Here is a 16325-nt window from a genome sequence, read left to right as displayed (position 1 = left end):
GGCGGAGGAGGCGGTGCGGGTGCTGCCCTCGCGGCCCCGGACGCGAGTCCCGGGAGAAGCTGGGCACACACACACACGCACTCCCACACACGCACACACAGCTGCTGTGCCGCTCCCCACCTCGCGCAGCAAAACAAACGCTTCCCTGCAGACTTCGGCCTTGTGGTCATAAATTTTATTAGACTTAGGAGGGGAAGATTATCAGGAGTCCCTAGAATTAAAACAAAAATAGTACAAAAGCTACATACAAAACGTGAGCTCAGACGACTAAACTTTCCCGACTCAGGGCCAGGTTCTGTAAGGAAGAAAGAAAGAAAGGGGCGTGTGAGCCGGGGAGGGCGGGAGAAGAGCGTCTGCAAGGTCTCGAGCCAGGGAGGGTGTCCGCTCACCTTCTTGAGCCTCCGCTCCCGGGAGGCCTGGGAGTCGGTCTCGGAGTAAGGGGGAGGCGCTGGGGGATAGGAGGCCTCCTCCTCGTCCTCTTCCTCCCTGTAAGGTCTCCTCCTCTCCGCTGGCCCCTTTTTCCTCAAGGCCTCTTCCAGGAGCCGCCCATCATACTGGGGGTCCCCGGACCTGGAGCCATCGTCCCGAGGGTCCCGGGAGCGGTGGTGGTGGGACCTAGGGTCAGCGGGAGGGCGGTCTCTAGACCTGAGGTCGTCGTAGTGGGCATCCCGGGGGTGTGGAAAGTCCCTCGGGTCATCTTGGTCATAGAGGTCATCACGGCTGCGGCTCCGGTGGGGTGCGTAGGCCCGGCCTCTCCTCCCGCTACTTGGGGGAGACCTCCCCGATTCAGCAGAGCCCGGCCGGGTGAGGTCATCCAGAGCATCCACAGAGCGGGCCCGGGGCCGCCGGGCCCCCCAGCCACTCCCTGGCCGCTCTCTGGGGGGCTCTTGCTCCCACCTCCTAGGACTCCGCGGAGAGTGGCGGCCCCATTCCTCATCCCGGATAGGGGTGAGGGCAGGGCCCCGGGAAGGCCGGGATCTCCAGTCGTCCTCGTGGAGGGAGGTGACTTCACTCATGGCTGCAGGGAAGGACGGTGTCAGGGGAGGAGGTCAGGACAATGTCAGGAGTCCTGGGGTCCAGCAGTGTCACCCACTGGGCCCATACACTCTCTAGGGGGCGCTAGGCTTCCGGTCTATTAAGTGATGATATGCAGGGTCCTGCACACCTCTCACTGTGGTCACAGAAGGGGAGGGACTGTCCAGGGTTTGCAGCAAGCATCCCTGGGGCAGATGTCAGGGAGAAGTGCTTCCCCCTACCCCCTCAGGAACCCCTCAGACCCCACAGCTCCTGCTCACCCCGCTCTGCACGGCTGTTGGGAGGGCCAGGTCGGGAAGGGTCAAAGTTGGCCAGCTCTTTCTCCATGTAGTACAGGACCCGCATGGAGTCGTCCTGCTGGCTGGCCTGAATCCTGTAGCCGCTACGGACTTCTGGGGACAGGAGGTGGAGGTGATTGGTTTGGGGGGGGCAGATGCTAACCCAGCCCCCTCCCCTACGGGCATGCCCAACCTATTACAATTGGTTCTCACCAGAGGTCACACTGCTGTCTGTGTCACGAAGCAGGGGTACCTGGGAGCTGTGGCCGCCGACTGGGGGAGATGGGCTGTCAGTGGCTGCCCACCTAGAGCAAAGTCCTGCATTCCCAACCCCCTCTCCCCTGTCCCGAATCCCCTCTTTCTTCCAGCCCCAAATGCCCAGCCTACCCCACCCCAGCTGCTCCTGGCTCCCCCAGGCCTCACCTGAGCTATTCCTGTCGAAGTCGTACCCGTTGTAGACAGGACCCATGGGAATCATGGCTGGTGGGGGCGGTGTCTTGGCAGGGGAGAGGTGAGCATAGATGCTGGGAGCATAGATGCTTGGGACGCCTGAGGTGGCTGCTTTGCCAGCAGCATACACTGGGGAGGAGACACAGCGTGAGAAGGCACCCAGGAGCCATGCTGCCCTCCACCATGACAGAGGGGCTGGAGGGACATGTGCCTGGACCTTCCCAGCCCCCTAGCTGTGGAGCTGGCCCTTGGTTGGTTTCTCGAGGGTCCCTGAAACTAGGGGCCATCAGCTTCCCGGAGTCCACACCTCCTGTGTGATTGCTCAGAGGTTTTAGGGCGGGGGAGTACACTGGCAGGTCAACATCTTTGTTTGACTGTGTGACAGTTTGACAAAGTTTTACATCAAATCCCAACTCCAGCGACCTTATCAGATGAGGCCACCCTGGGCCGGTGTTCGTTCTTAGCAACAGCGGGCAAAGATGCCCCTTTAGATAAAACCAACGGGCTGTGGACCCAGAATCCAGAGTCAAGTATTCCTGTTGGCAGCTGAGGCCCTGTTCTAGAAAATGAGTCATCTGGGGGATCCCATGCCCACCTCCCCCTCAGGCCACCGGGTCCAGACCCAAATGTGATAGGAATCAGGCTGAGGCAGGAGGTGGGGGCATTCAGAGTTCCCAAGCCTGGGCCAAGTGGCAAAGTATCTTCTCTAATGTTTCCAACTTGTGGGCTGCACCCACTCCCACCCACGCCTGGTTCTAGGCCTGACAGCTCAAGGGCAAATGCTCCTTGCTGCCTTCCTCCCCAGGCCAGAGGCTGGGTGCTGGTGGCTATTCTGTGGCAGAGTCACTGGGCCTAGGCCGGTCACTTCCCCTTGGGACTCAGACAGGAAAACAGCGGGGAGACAGGCTCAGAGAGCTCCCTTCGCCTCTGATTCATTGCAGAGGCGGCAGGCTCAGTGCTCAGCCCCCCAGGAGAGGCCCCTCAGCTCAGGTGACTTGCTGTTTTATCATCAGCCATGGGACTGTGCTCCCGGCCAGCTCAGCAGGGCTGGGGCCATGGCAGAAGTACAGGGCCTCCGACAGTGAGTTAATGGGGCCTCAGTTTGAGGGGGTAACAGTCTCAGGATGGAGGGAATAGGGCCTTGGGACAGGCATTTGCAGTCCTGGCCTCAGCCTTATTAGTCATTGCAAACTTGGCTGCATCCCTTGGGGGTCCCTTTTCACCCATGAAATGGACTAACACCCATGGCCTGAGCAAGAAGCTCTAGTAAAAATGACGCAAGAGAGAGGGGACAGCCAGCATAATCTTCCAGAGAGCAGTGGACTTTTCCAGGGGAATGCTATTTGAGGAACCAGGTTCAACGACTACAACATTTGCCAGCATGGACTGAGCAGTGGCCCTGTGCTGGGGACTCACACACAGTCCTCCCTTAATGCTCACGACACCCCATGAGGTTGGGACCATGCAGAGAAGAAAACAGGCTCAGAGAGGGACTGCTACTCATCTGAGGTCACTTGGTGTGAGTGGCAAGGCGCTGACATGCTCCCTGGCCCTCAGTCATCACCGACGCTGACAGCAGCAATGTCCAGCGGCTAGTGGGTGTGGAGCATTTTCTGTAGGCCAAGCCTGGCACTAAATGCCGCACACGACAGTCGACCGGACCCCCTCGACTTGCCCTGCCTAGCGGGCTCTGCGGTGGCCCCATTTCCCAGAGGAGAAGACTAAGGCGGAGAGGTAGTCCCTCGCTTGCCTTCTAAGCAGGGGAGGCATCGAGCTGAGCTGGGCCTCGCACCTCCGCCTGCCCACGCATGCAGCAGTTGCCTAGGATTTTACTGTTAACGCGGCTTGGGCCGTGCGGGCTGCTGGTGGACGCAGAGCCCCTGTGGAAGGGACCAGGAATCTGGCGACAAAGGAACACTGTGGGCCCCAGGAGGGGAGGCGGGCGACAGGAGGGAGCCTCACTCTCCTTCTCTCCTGTCCCGTTTGATTTGCTTCTTTCCCGCTTCATCCCTGGCCCCACTCCCATTCCTAGCCCTCCATGTTCCCTCCCTGCGGTGCCAGCCGTGTCCCTAAACAGGAGCCTTGGAAAATCCCGAGTGCTCGCGTGGATGCGGCTTTTTAAAATTGGCTTAAATTATAGAGTGCTGTAAACCTTGTTTGGTTTCTTAGATTTTTTCACTTAAGATTTTGCCTTTAAAGGGAGCTTTCCTTTCCAGTGAATATTTTGTACTATTTGAATTGTTTTTTTTACCATGTGCATAGATTCTACTTCTAAACGGAAAAACTCAAAGTCAATGAAAATTAAAAGTAAATGAAAAGGTGAAGTATGTCAGTGATAGCCTAACACGGCAGGTCCTCCCTGGCCCACTTTCTCGCAAACTGCTCACCTTGTCACCTCCAGACCAGCGGCACTGTCCTGGGAGGCAGGCAGGTGGCCACCTCCTCCCTGGAACCCAGGAGGTGGTGGAGCAGGGTGGTCCGCAAGGGGCGGTCCATCCACGAAGGGTACTTACGGGCCTCAGGGCAGCAGCACTTCTCGGGGCAGCAGGGGCACCTGACGTAGCAGCAGCAGGTATGGGGGCAGCACTGACACCAGCAGATGCCCAGGAGGAGGAAGAGGAGGAAGCCGGCCAGGCAGACCACGACCACGAACAGCCAGTCTGCAGAGAGACGGGGGCAGGCCCTGAGCCGGGCGGTCTGGGAAGGACGGGGACACGGGGACACAGGCACGGCGGGGCAGAGCAGAGCTGGGGATGGGGCGAAGCTGTTTGTAAAGCCTGTCGGGGAAGCCGCGGCCCTGGCTGGATTCTCCACAGCAGAGGCTGCGCTGCACCGGTGAAGGGACACCCACTCCACAATGCAGGCCAGTCCTGGAGTTAGGGGACTCGCCCTGCGCTCATCCAGACAAGGCAGACAATGAGAGGCGACCCGGCCAGAGCAAGACAGGCTGCCAGAGAGGGACAGAGAGCCAGCTGCCCGGATCCCACGCCCCAGAAGAACACGGCAGGCACCAGTCACAGGAGCCCCTGCCTACACCCCTGGCCCCTCCTCCGCCAGCCCAGCCCAGAGCCCAGAGCCGGGTCACCAGATGCCATGGAGTCGGAGTCAGGCGGGGTTAGTGGGGGTCCACAGCAGGCGGTATTTGGGGTAGGGGAGAATACTTAAACAGAAGTGGTGTGTGGGGGACTCCACCCCCGTACCTTCCATGGGCCCCGCCTGAAAACCAGGTAAGAGCTCAGCCACCCCTGAGGTCCTCCCTGGAGGGACAAAAGAGAGACAGATTATGCTGGCAAGGACCAGCCCAGGCCACCCCTACCCGGAAGCCCAGCTCCAGGCTCCTCACGGCGAAGGTGTGCCCTGAAGCAGACGAGGGGTCTGTGACTTAGGAGGCACCCAGCACGTGTTCCTGCCCTCCACCCACCCCATGTAGGTGCGGTTTTCCAGAAGGCCCCCATCACATAATTCACCCACTTCCATGCTATTGGGGATTCTGTTGCCCAGAAGTGTCCCATATCCCATGGGCTCTGAAGGTTCCTCCTCAGTTTGGGTGCTCTATCTTCTCCACATACGTGGGTCCTATCGCCCTAAAGGATCCCATCCCATGTCACAAGGACAGTCCTGTTCCATCAGGCATAGTAGGCACAGTGCCTGATGGCCCATGAAAAGGCTTTAGTTTTACTTTAAAATCTGAAGAAAAAAAGTACTACTACCGAATCATGAATTGTCTTTATAGCAACACAATCAAAATCTGTAATTTTTTTATACTGAGGAAGAGGCCCACGAAGACCAAAGAGCCTACAGCCCCTAAGAGTCACAGTAGGGCCCTGGCTCTTCGGCCCACCAGGGTCCCCATGAGTCCAAGCATCCTGTCCACACCACATCTCACGGCCCAGCTCATGCGTCCCCTTAGGTGCCCGAGAGCGCCGTTATCCGGGGGCAGCCACGGCCATGTTCTCCACCAGCGAAGCTCTCTCCACAGCTCATGCACCCCGGGTCACAGGCCCTACAAGGGGCTACCAGCACACAGGCCCGCAGTTCCCAAAGTACGGTCCCGTCCTCGACAACAGAATGGCGTCCACAGTAATGCTAACCGCTACTGGCCTTTTCCACCCCGTTCCCACGTGGGTGGATGCAGGCACTTTCCAGAGGCTCTGTGAGCCGGGACAACATCATCCCTCCCATGGTAAGGGATCGATTTTGTGTTTGTGTACCTTGTGCTTTCAAAATTTCCCGGTTTCAATTTCCAATATGTTAAGCAACTACAGATAGAACGCACAAAAACTTCAACAGAAACTCAGAGATCCTCAATAATTGTTTAGAGCATAAGCAGACCCTGAGAGGAAAGTCTGAGAAATCCTGATGTAGACTGTGCATTTTACCAAAGGGCACAGAGTTCTCTGGGTCACTGATGCACGTGATCAAACGTAAACTCTGTCGCGTGACCCGAGCACCCCAGAGCGGGCTCCCCCATCCTCATGCTCACTCACGCGTGCGTTTCCTTGCATCATGCGTATGATGATGGCAATGTGCGGCCCAGCAGCGTCCCACATACAGCACAGGCCCCACGAGACTACATGTGTGGGCTGAGAACGGAGAATCTGGCTGATGGCAGCATCCCCCCACACATGGCAGGGGCCTCACAGCCAAACAGGGGCTGCAGGTGGCCAGCCCACCCTACCCCTGGGCCTGTGGAGGCGGCCCTGCTGGAGGAGGCACTCACTGTGAAGCCACCAGCGCCATCCCCACAGGGCCAAGGGCAAGGGGCCTGTGCTTTGGCAAGGGGCTGGGGTGAGATGTGGCCCTGGGGATATGGCAGAAGGTGGGTCCAGCCTCCCCATCAGCCCTCCTCACTCGCTGCCAATCCACTCTGACTACTTCTTTATTGCTAAAAGAGGTTAGTGGGACGAGGTGGGGTCCCCCATTCTCTCCACTCTTAGTCTGGCTCTGGCTTATTTGAAATGTCGTGGAGGGAGGGGCCCCTGCCTGGGGTGTGGGGCACAGGTAAGCCCAAATGACTGGCAGTGCCGTGATGGGACAGCAAAGCAGGTGACAGAGCCCAGAGAGCAAGCAGGAGGGCAGAGGGCAGACACACAGAAGTGGCAGGAGAAGAGGCCCCCCTCCCAGTCCCCAGGCCCTCAGCACCCAGCCCACTCACCCAGGACGATGAGCTCTGCGTAGGCCTCGTTGTTCCCCTGAAGGTCCTGGGTCGAGACCACGGAGCAGTAATACACGCCACTGTCCCCCCAAGCCGTCTGGTCAAAGGTCAGGTCAGCATCTGCATCAGGAGACCAGTGAGGGTAGCAGCAGGGCAGCCTCCCACAGGGACACCAGGGAAGGGGGCAAGGGGTGGGGCTGCAGACGGATCGAGGGAAAGTTAAACAGGTCATCCAAGGCTGTGCTACCTCTCAGGCTCTATTCAGTCTCTGTGCTGGGTACTGTTATCTTCCTTTTTTTTTTTAGTGAGTAAGATTTGCCCTGAGCTAACATCTGTGGCAATCTTCCTCTCTATTTTTTGTACGTGGGACGCTGCCACAGCATGGCTCGATGAGTAGTGTGTAGGTCCGCGCCTGGGATCCGAACCCGTGAACCCTGGGCCGCTGAAGCAGAGCACACGAACTTAACTACTACACCACCAGGCCGGCCTCTCTTTCCTGTTTTCTAGATGAGAAATCACCTAATCCGCCCAAAGTGAGACAGCTCAGCAGTGGGGGAGCCGGGACGGTCTGACTTCATACTTACAGCCATCCTTTGCACCACCGCGCAGAGCAAGTTACCTCCCCCGACATGAACCACCCTGGAGCCCAGTGCAGACCCTGGGCGTGGGTCCAGGGTGAGGAGGCAGAGATAAACAGGCCAGATTCCAGGAATCAAGAGATGCCCCGGCATGAGATGGAGTGGGGGTGGGAGGGAGACTAGGACTGCCCCAGTTCTCTGGTCTGCCCACCCACCATCAGCCCCCATATTCCAGGTCAGGCCCAGGGCTTGGGGACGCTCCAGTCTGAAGCAGCCCCAGGCAAGGAGCCTGTTAATCGCTCCAGTAATGAAAGCCTTTCAGCACATCCGGTTTTCGCCCCTCTCCTCAGGCCCTAATTAGTTCAATCCCTTCAGCCACCCACCTGTGTGGACAGGGTAGGACCCACTGGGCAACTGGCCTTCGGCCCATGGAGGACAGCAGATGGGAACAGCCCGGAGAGGAGCACCCCATAGCCTCCCAGCCACTTTCTTGCCAACTGCTCTGGCTCTCAGCCCCCACTGACCTGCCTACCATCTTGGCCCACGTACCCACTGCCCTTCTCCATGGCAGCTCTGGGGGCAGTGACTGTGTGTGCCCCAGCCTGCAGCAACTGGCACCCACCAGGGCATCATCAAAACCCTTCCTTCTTTGGAAGACCTCACGTCCATAGAAACCCCCGGATCATCAACGTCTGTCTACACCATCCCAAAAGCCTGACCCGACCCGAGACCCTCGGCATGATCTGGCCACTGAGGTACCACGCCAGCCTCATCCCCACCATTCTCCTTCACTCACCAGACTCCAGACACACCAGCTCTTCACTATCCCGCAATGTGCCGGGTCCGCACCTGCCCCGGCTTCCGCTCATGCTGTTCCTGCTGCCTGGCACCGTGTCCTCAGACCCCACAGCGCTGGCTCCATCCTGTTCGCATAGCTCTCCCACCCAAATGCCGAATTCTGTCGGGCAGCTTAGGAGCTGACCATCCGTGATCCCATCCCCAGGAGAACCTGGGCTCCGTGCAAGCAGAACCTGGTCTGTCCTGGCCAGTGCCGAGTCCCCAGTGCCCAAGAAAGACCTGGAAATGAACGTCTTCCCTCCTCGTGCTGACCTTCCTTAGATTTGTTGTCTGTTCCAGTGTCTGGGCACACGGCTGTATGCAGACAGGCCCTTGACACAGTCAGTCAACATGCACCACGTAATCACCGGGTGCACCTGTGTTGCAGGCAGCATCCGAGGCTCCTGGTCAACTAGAGAGCAACCAGGGGACTCGGCGTGGCTCATGGACCCTGCGGCCCCCGAGGCCTTTTCAGGATGTCCCTGAGGTCAAAGTTATGTTCATAATACTACTAAGATGTCACATGCCTTCTCCACTGAATCTCTCTCAAGTGTCCCCTGGAGTGTCCCCAAGGCTCGTGACATGTGCCATCACAGTGTACGTTGAGAAGCAGCTTATTCCATTTGGCCCGACCCCGAGGAGACGGGCAAAAATATAAAGCCGCGCCCCACTTTCCATGATCGTTTGTTTTGCTTTGTTTTGGAAAATATGGTTATTTTTCATAAAAAGTATGTTCTGTATATTAGCCCATAATGAGTTTATTATTGTGATTTTAAGTATTTTTAAAAAATTTATCTTTGCCTCCTTTTCAGCCAAACCATTTATTAATTAGGTTGTTGAAATTAAGATTTTCAAATAACTTAATGTTATTTTTTTTTTCTAGTGAGAAAGAATTCGCCCTGAGCTAACATCTATGCCAATCTTCCTCTATTTCGTATGTCGGGTGCTGCTACAGCATGGCTTGATGAGCCGTGTGTAGGTCCACGCTTGGGATCCAAACCTGCGGACCCCAGGGAGCAGCGCGCGCAAACCCAACCACTATGCCACTGGGCCGGTCCCCTAAGTACTTTTTTAACTTCTCTCAGTTAGCTGGCTCTAAAAACTAAGCTCTTTGAGGACCTCAGGAATTACAAGTGTAAAGAGGCCCCAAGATCCACGTGTTGGAGAACCAGATACAAACGCTGTCCTGACAGAGCTCAGAGCCTAACTGGGAGAGAGAGACAAATGAAAAAATGTAAATATATCGCATACCAATGGTGGTAAGCAGTGTGGAGAAAACGCACGAGGGAAGGCAGACAGAAAGCGCCAGTGTAGACACGGGGGTTGTGCAAGTTCAAGTGCGGTGATCAGGGAAGGTGACCTCTGGAGCAGCTGTGAAGGAGCGGAGGCCCCGACTCCCTCCGTGGTTGCACTTCTAGCCACTGACGTGCGGGGCCCTCTGCACATATTCTTTCACTGAATCCTGCGAAAACCCTGAACTGCCTTCTCCTCTCTCCTCCGGATTCTCCATCACCCCCTCTCAGCCTGCATTTTCCCACCTGTGTCTTTAAGTCAGACTCTGACCGCAGGTCTCCAAAAGCAGAGCTCGAGAGCAGGTGCCTGCCCGAGGCTGCACAGGTGGACGTGAGCCCCCGGCCACAGCACAAGTTCATAGTCAGGGGCTCAGATCTGGGCTCCTGAGGGCTGGATCCCGGCCTCAATGCGTCCTGTTTGGCGTGTGTGATATTTTCAAAACCCACAAAAAATACGGCTTTCCGGCCTCTTTTGATCAATTCCAAGGCCCGGGCCCACCTCCTTCCTGCAAGGCCCACCCTGTTCCGGGTCCCCGTCGGGTCCTGACAGCACTTGGGCCAGGCATTGCTCTGACTGTTTATGTGCCGGGAGAAGACGCTGAGTCTCCAGTTGGGAACAGAAGCCAGGCCTCCTCATCTCTGGGCCTCTGGTTCTTTATCTGCACCAGCAGAGGTGGCCCTCATCCTCTCAAGGGGTTCCAGGGGCTCCTGGGCCCAGTGCTGCTGAGAGTGGGAGGCACAGGGGCCCCAAGCAGCCTAAGGAGGCAGAAACGAAGCTCCCATGCAGGTGCCCACGTCACCCAAAGCAGGGAAGAATGGAGGGGGAGCAGGACCCACCTGAGCTGAGGGACAGCGAAGGGCAACAACCACTCTGATTTGCCCAGGACTACTTTCATTCAAAACTGGGACGGTTGGTGACCCTCAGGAACACCAAAGGGAAGTCCACTTTTCTCCATCCTCAAAGCTGAGATGGAGGAAGCTCCAAGGCTGCTGGGTTTCCTGAGAGGACATACACACAATGGGTGTTTACAGATCAAGGCCTGTATCAAACGGCCCAGGTCAGGGCAGCCTGAGAGACCCGGGCCTGAGGCCCTGCAGCATGAAGAACCCGCCCCAGACGCAGCCTGAGGGTCACGCTGGAGTGCAGGACTCGGCAGAGCCCCGATTCCAGCCAGCCTCAAGGGCACTCCCAGTCTTCGGGCTGTCCTGAGGGCTGCTGGGCAGTCACGCCTGGCCCAGGCCGGAGAGGTCTCGGGTTATGGGGGAGGGGGCCTGGACAGGGTGAACCCCCAAGACGCCCTCTGTCCTCAAGAGCAGCAGGATGCTCCGGCTGAGCTGCCCGTGGAAATTTAGGGCAAGCAGTTCGGGTCCCTCCCTGGAACAGGACTGACAGGCTGGGTCCCTGGAACCCTGCCTTTCATCTGCCGTCTAGAAGGCATGTGCTCCATGGCCCAGTCTCCTGGGGTCTGCAAATGACCTCCCCTCCCCTCCCCCAGCCCCAAGCCCCAAATTAAAGCTCTAATCCTGTTTAAGACAGTGAAAGGATAAATCCACTCAGTGGGCAAGCCTCCATCTCGCCCACTGCCGCCCATCACCTTCCTCTCTGCCTCTCAATTCCTCAGGGCCCAGTGCCAGTGCTTCCTCAAACCTCGTTCGCGGGTCCGAAGGTGTGCACCCCGGGATCCCACACAATGCACTGCCCGAGTGGGTGCTCTCTGAAATTCTCTTTATCTGCTTGTTCACTGCCTGTTTGCCCCACGAGCATGTCACCTGAGGGCAGGGATCTCAGCTGTCCTGATCACCACTCCATCCCCAGCACCTACAAAAGTGCCTGGCACTTACTAGATGCTTGGTAAATATCCCGGATGAATGGATGGATGAATGAATGACTTCCCCACTGCCCTTTACTTCATCCCAACAGGCAGTTCCTATTGGCTGGCAGCACTGTGGTCAGGATGAGGGCTCTCAGGGTGGCCTGGGTTCAAATCCAAGCTCCAGCCCTTTACTAGCTGTGCGCCTAGATGAGCTACTTAACCTCTCTGTGCCTCAGCTGTCATGAGTGTAAAATGTGGCCATGAGGACTCAATGGGAGAATGTATGTGGAGCACCTGGCAAGTTGTAGACTTTCTCTAGTAAAATCTCTGCCCCTTCAGTTCACTCAGGTGACCTCTTCATGAGCCCTTTGCTGACCACCTTGGGCAAGCCAAGGGGTGAAGAGCTCGGAGTCCAGACCCAAAGTGGCTGACTTAGAATCCCAGCTCTGTGACCCTGTGCAAGTCACTTGACCTCTCTGGGCCTCTGCAAAATGGCAATAATGGAACCTCCTCACGCAGTTACTGTGTGGTCTCTAATGAGTCAATCCATGTGAACCTGGATTCAAGCCTGCACAGAAGAGGCCCTTTCTCAGTTGCTATTTATATAAATTGTACTTATTATTGCTGGTATTGCAGTCTTATGGAACCCCGGCCTCCCTCTCCTTGACCCACTTGTCTTTATCTCCAAGCACTCAACAGTATGTGTTGTGTTGACCTTGTCCGCCTCCCCCGCTGGAGCTGGAGCCCAGGAGGGAAGAGGCTGGCGATTCTGCTCGCTGCCATCCAGGGCCTCATATGGCACATGGTATATGTTAGGCGCTCAATCAATCTTTGCTGTTAAATAAAGGGATGGACAAAGGGATGGACAGAGGGAAGGATCCTTCTCTTTGTCAGTCCTTTCAGACCCTGCGCTGATGAGCTTCCAGGTGGGGACCCCAGGCTGGGCACCAGGGAGCCAGCGCCCCACCCAGGGGAGCACAGCCCCGCCCCCACCTGGTCCCCGCCGAGCCACCCAACATACTTCCGGTGATGGTGATCCTCCGGCCTTGGTAGTAGTCTCCCAGGGTCACGGTGTTGCCCTGCTTGGTGGCCACCATCCTGACGGTGCGCATGCTGTCCTGGCACTCCACGTAGGGGTTGTAGCCCGGGTTGCCGGCCGCCAGCTGGGCATTGATCTGGTTGTCGACGCTGGCTGGGGAGAAGGCGTCAGCGATGCGGTCGCGGCAGAAAGACTTGTACTTCCAGACCACGATGGGCGGCGTGGGGGTCGTGGTCATCTGGTAGGTGCAGGGTAGGGTCACGGGCTGGAAGAGGATCACGACGTGGTAGGGGTCTGACACAGTCACCTGGACAGCGCTGGCAGGGGCTGAGGGCAAGAGGAGAGACAGCAGGGACCACTGTGAGCCCAGGGAAGTGTTTCAGCAGCAACGAGCGACATCACTGTCACCAGCTTGACACTTCAAGTGTGTGGCTTCAGGGAGCGCCTGGCACTCCTTGTTCCTTAATCCCCAGGATGGGTGAGGTGGCTCTGATAATCGTGCCCATTTTATAGACCCGTGCCCATTTTATAGACCCACAGGGCAGAAGGGGCAGGTACAAAGCGACACAGCCAGATTCCTCAGAACATCCCGTCCATCCCTCTTCCCAGAGGGTGGCCTCGGAACCAGCCGGCCCCTCTTCCCTTGGCCATTCTCTCATGGGAAGGGCCCTCTCCCTGGGCCTGCAGAGGCAAGCCCAAGTGGCCACCGCAAGCCACAGTGCTCGGGGCTCCGCTTCAGACACAACCACCAAGGGTTCCAGGTTACCTCGGGTTTTGAGAATTTGGGGGAAAAATTTTGGAGCTTGACCGAACTGCTTTGCCATGGAGTAGCTGAAGCCCTCATGTCTCCATCAGCCCCACTTCGCCCTACCCAAAGCCATCTCAAATGAACAGGCCAAGAGCCCTTCCTGAAAGGTAGAGGCCCCTGGCCCCATGCAAACAAACGTCAATCCACGTGAAAGCTTGCCAACAGGGGGTTCAAACCAAGTCCACAAGTCCATCCCCTCTGACTCTCAGGCACAGATACTCCGGAGCCGCGCGAGACGGCGTGGGGTTGCGGGTTGAGCAGTCCCCAATTCCACACCCACCGAGGCCTGGGAGCTGTTTCTTGATCTCCTCCGGGAAGCGTCCGATCCAGCCCTCGAGTGCCCTCTCCCCGGTACCCCAAGACTTAGAGATCTCGGGGTGCGCCCAGGTCCCCATCCCGGCTTTTCCCAGTGATCGGGTGGTCCTTCAGCCCTACCCTACAAAGGCCTCCATTCTCCTGGCCGCTCCAGGGCTCCCGCTCCGGGCAGTTTCACTTCCTGCTCTCTCTGAACGCGGTCGGGCGGGCGCCCCAGACACGAATGGGAATTCCCCGCACTGTGGCACACCGGGATCTCCAGAGACCCCGGGGGACCGGAGGTCCTCGTCTCCGCGCGCTCCCTCCCCCAGCTCCCCTGCCTCCTTGGCGGGGTAGAACTCCATTCATCCCCCTTCTAAGCGCCCTCCAGCCATTCCGCGGCACCAGGGGCTCGGCTCTCCGTACCTGTGCAGAAGGTGCTGAGAAAGAGCCACACGAAGACGACCGCACCCCAACCTGGGGTGGCCGGGTAGGAGCCCGGCCCCCAGGAGAGCCCGCGGGCCACAGGCGCCATCGCGGCCGTCTGGGCGCGTCCGGCCCGCGCCTCCCCTCCCAGGTACCGGGAGGGTAGGGGGCGCGGCGCGCACCAAGGCTGGAAAGAGTGCATGCTCCTCCCCTTCCCGCTTCCGTTCCTTGTCCCTATTCCAAGCCCACCCAGCCCTATTCGAGAATTTGAATGACCGGAAACAACGTGAAGAGCACGCTTCCAGCTTTTGGAGAGAAACTTGCTGGACCCACCGCGGTTCTCCGAGCCACTCCACCCCCCGCGCGCTCTGGGGAATGGATCGGCCCAGGTACACGGGGTGAGAACACAGGGCTGGGCTGGGGAGCGGGCGGCGGGAGGGGCTCCTCCACCTCCCTCCCCGGAAGTGGGCTGACCCAGGTGCGCTCCTGCCCCGAAGGTCCGAACCAAGTGACCAGCTGCCGGGAGGGCGCCTGCAGACCAGGGATCCTGTCCCGCCCGCTCCTGCTCGGGCCAAGCCGAGCGGAGTGTGAGTCACGAGAACTGAGACTCAATTGGGTGATTCACCTGTCGAGGGGGGGCGGGTCCCGCCGCGCACCTGTTCCCTCTCTGCCCACACCCCTCTCCCCGGCTGGCTGTGGACCCGCCTAGGTACACCCTTCGGGGAGGGGCGAGTCTAAGCGCTCCCTGGGCTGGCTGGGAGAGGCTGGTCGGTTGCGCCTAACTTTTCCACTAGCTCTGGGGCTGCTGCCGTCCCGGCGGACGGAGGCTCTGCAGCCTTCCTGTGCCTTCTGCTTAGATACCTTAAAAAAACGAGAGAAGTTCCCGGAAGGGAAGCTCTGCCCCCGTAGGGACGCCCGCGGGGAATCAGGCCCAGGAAAAGTTGAGATTCTCCTTCGGAAATTTTCTCCGCTTCCCCCCATTCCCAACTCGTGGTTTAGCCCCGGGGCATCTTTCGCCCCCGGTCAGGCCTCCGGAAACTCTGGCTCTTAAAGGGGCCGTGCGGAGGCACGGGACAAGGGACAGGTTTCCGCCTAAGGATTCCCAGAGACTGGGCCACCTGCGCCCTAGGGCGGGGCGGGGCGGGGCAATGGGAGCGGGGGGGGGGGGGGCGCTCAGCGCGCCTCTGCTGCCTCCCGTGGCGGCTAGGGGAAGCGCGTCCTGGGGAACACGAGGCGCTTCCTCCGAGGAGAGACCTCCTGGAGGTCGCAAACTGACCACTGGCTAGCAGGTTCGGTACCCAGGGATGTTTTGTTCGTCTGCATCCTGTTGAAACTAAAGTCAGACCACGTACCTCTTCTCAAAAATTTTCCTGTGGCTCCTCCCCTCAGCAGAAACCAAAATAATTCTAGTGGCCTGGTCCTTGTCTGACCTCACCTCCCTCTCTCCCCCTGGCTCTCTCAACTTCAGCCACACTGGCCTCCCCCCTGGTCCGGAACGTGCCCCTCACACTCCCACCTCAGGCTCATTGCACTGACCTCTCCCTCCGCCGGAACACCCTTCCCGCACGTGGCCACAAGGTCTTCTACCTGTTTTAGGCTTTACCTAAAGGTCACCTTTACGGCGACACCTTACTTGGCCACTTTTTACAAAATTTCAGCCAGTTCACATCCCTCCTACACTTCTTTTTCTTTAAAAAAAATATTTTTGTGTGTGGTAAAATATACGTACCGTAATATTAATGATTTTAGCTATTTTAAGTGTTCAATTCACTGGCATTAATTACATTCACAATATCCTGTACACACCACCACTATCAATACCCTAACCTTTTTCATCACCCCAGTGTAAACTGTACCAATTAAACAATAACTCCCCACTCCCACCTGCTTCCGGTCCCCGGTAGCCTCTCTTCTACTTTCTGGCTCTATCAAATTGCCTGTTCTAGGTGCCTCATATAATTGGAATCTTATAGCATCCTTCTGTGTCTAGTTTATTTCACTAAGCATAATGTCTTCACGGTCCATCCATGTTGTAACAGATATAACAATCAAAATTTCATTCCTTTTTATGGCTGGATAGTGTTTCATTGTATGTATACACCACATTTCGTGTATCCATTTATCTGTTGTTAGACACTTCGTTTCTTTCCCCCTTTTGGTTATTGTAAATAATACTGCTGTGAACATTGGTGTATAGATTGCTACTTTGAGTTCTTTCGGATGTACACCTATGAGTGAATTGCTAGGTTATATGGTAGTTCTGTTTTTAACCTGAGCAACTGCCAAACTGTTTTCCACATTGCTGTACCTTTTACATTC

At 57.5% G+C, this 16325-nt stretch overlaps 1 protein-coding gene across 6 annotated transcripts; it reads right to left on the bottom strand.

The window, feature by feature from the left end:
- Positions 1-160: 160 nt before the first annotated feature.
- On the bottom strand, positions 161-15117 carry LSR (lipolysis stimulated lipoprotein receptor). 6 transcript variants are annotated; one of them, XM_023649548.2, is made up of 10 exons: positions 14868-15009; positions 12461-12805; positions 6919-7038; positions 4964-5020; positions 4277-4423; positions 1737-1892; positions 1527-1586; positions 1296-1427; positions 390-1018; positions 161-295 (listed from the first exon to the last, which is right to left on the bottom strand). In XM_023649548.2, the coding sequence occupies exons 2-10, from the start codon at positions 12714-12716 to the stop codon at positions 260-262; spliced, it is 1593 nt and encodes a 530-aa protein (XP_023505316.1). In that variant the 5' UTR covers positions 12717-12805; positions 14868-15009; the 3' UTR covers positions 161-259. The 6 variants fall into 6 exon arrangements, with proteins under 6 accessions (XP_023505316.1, XP_070078982.1, XP_070078980.1 ...); XM_070222881.1 differs by lacking the exon at positions 14868-15009 and adding an exon at positions 14007-14511; XM_070222879.1 differs by lacking the exon at positions 14868-15009 and adding an exon at positions 14007-14460 and having other exon boundaries at positions 1296-1424.
- Positions 15118-16325: the final 1208 nt, after the last annotated feature.

The sequence above is a fragment of the Equus caballus genome, chromosome 10 (genome assembly GCF_041296265.1).
Source record: "Equus caballus isolate H_3958 breed thoroughbred chromosome 10, TB-T2T, whole genome shotgun sequence".
Classification (NCBI taxonomy): Eukaryota; Metazoa; Chordata; class Mammalia; order Perissodactyla; family Equidae; genus Equus; species Equus caballus.
Note: the sequence above shows the minus strand (reverse complement) of the source record. Positions and strands in the feature narration are given on the sequence as shown.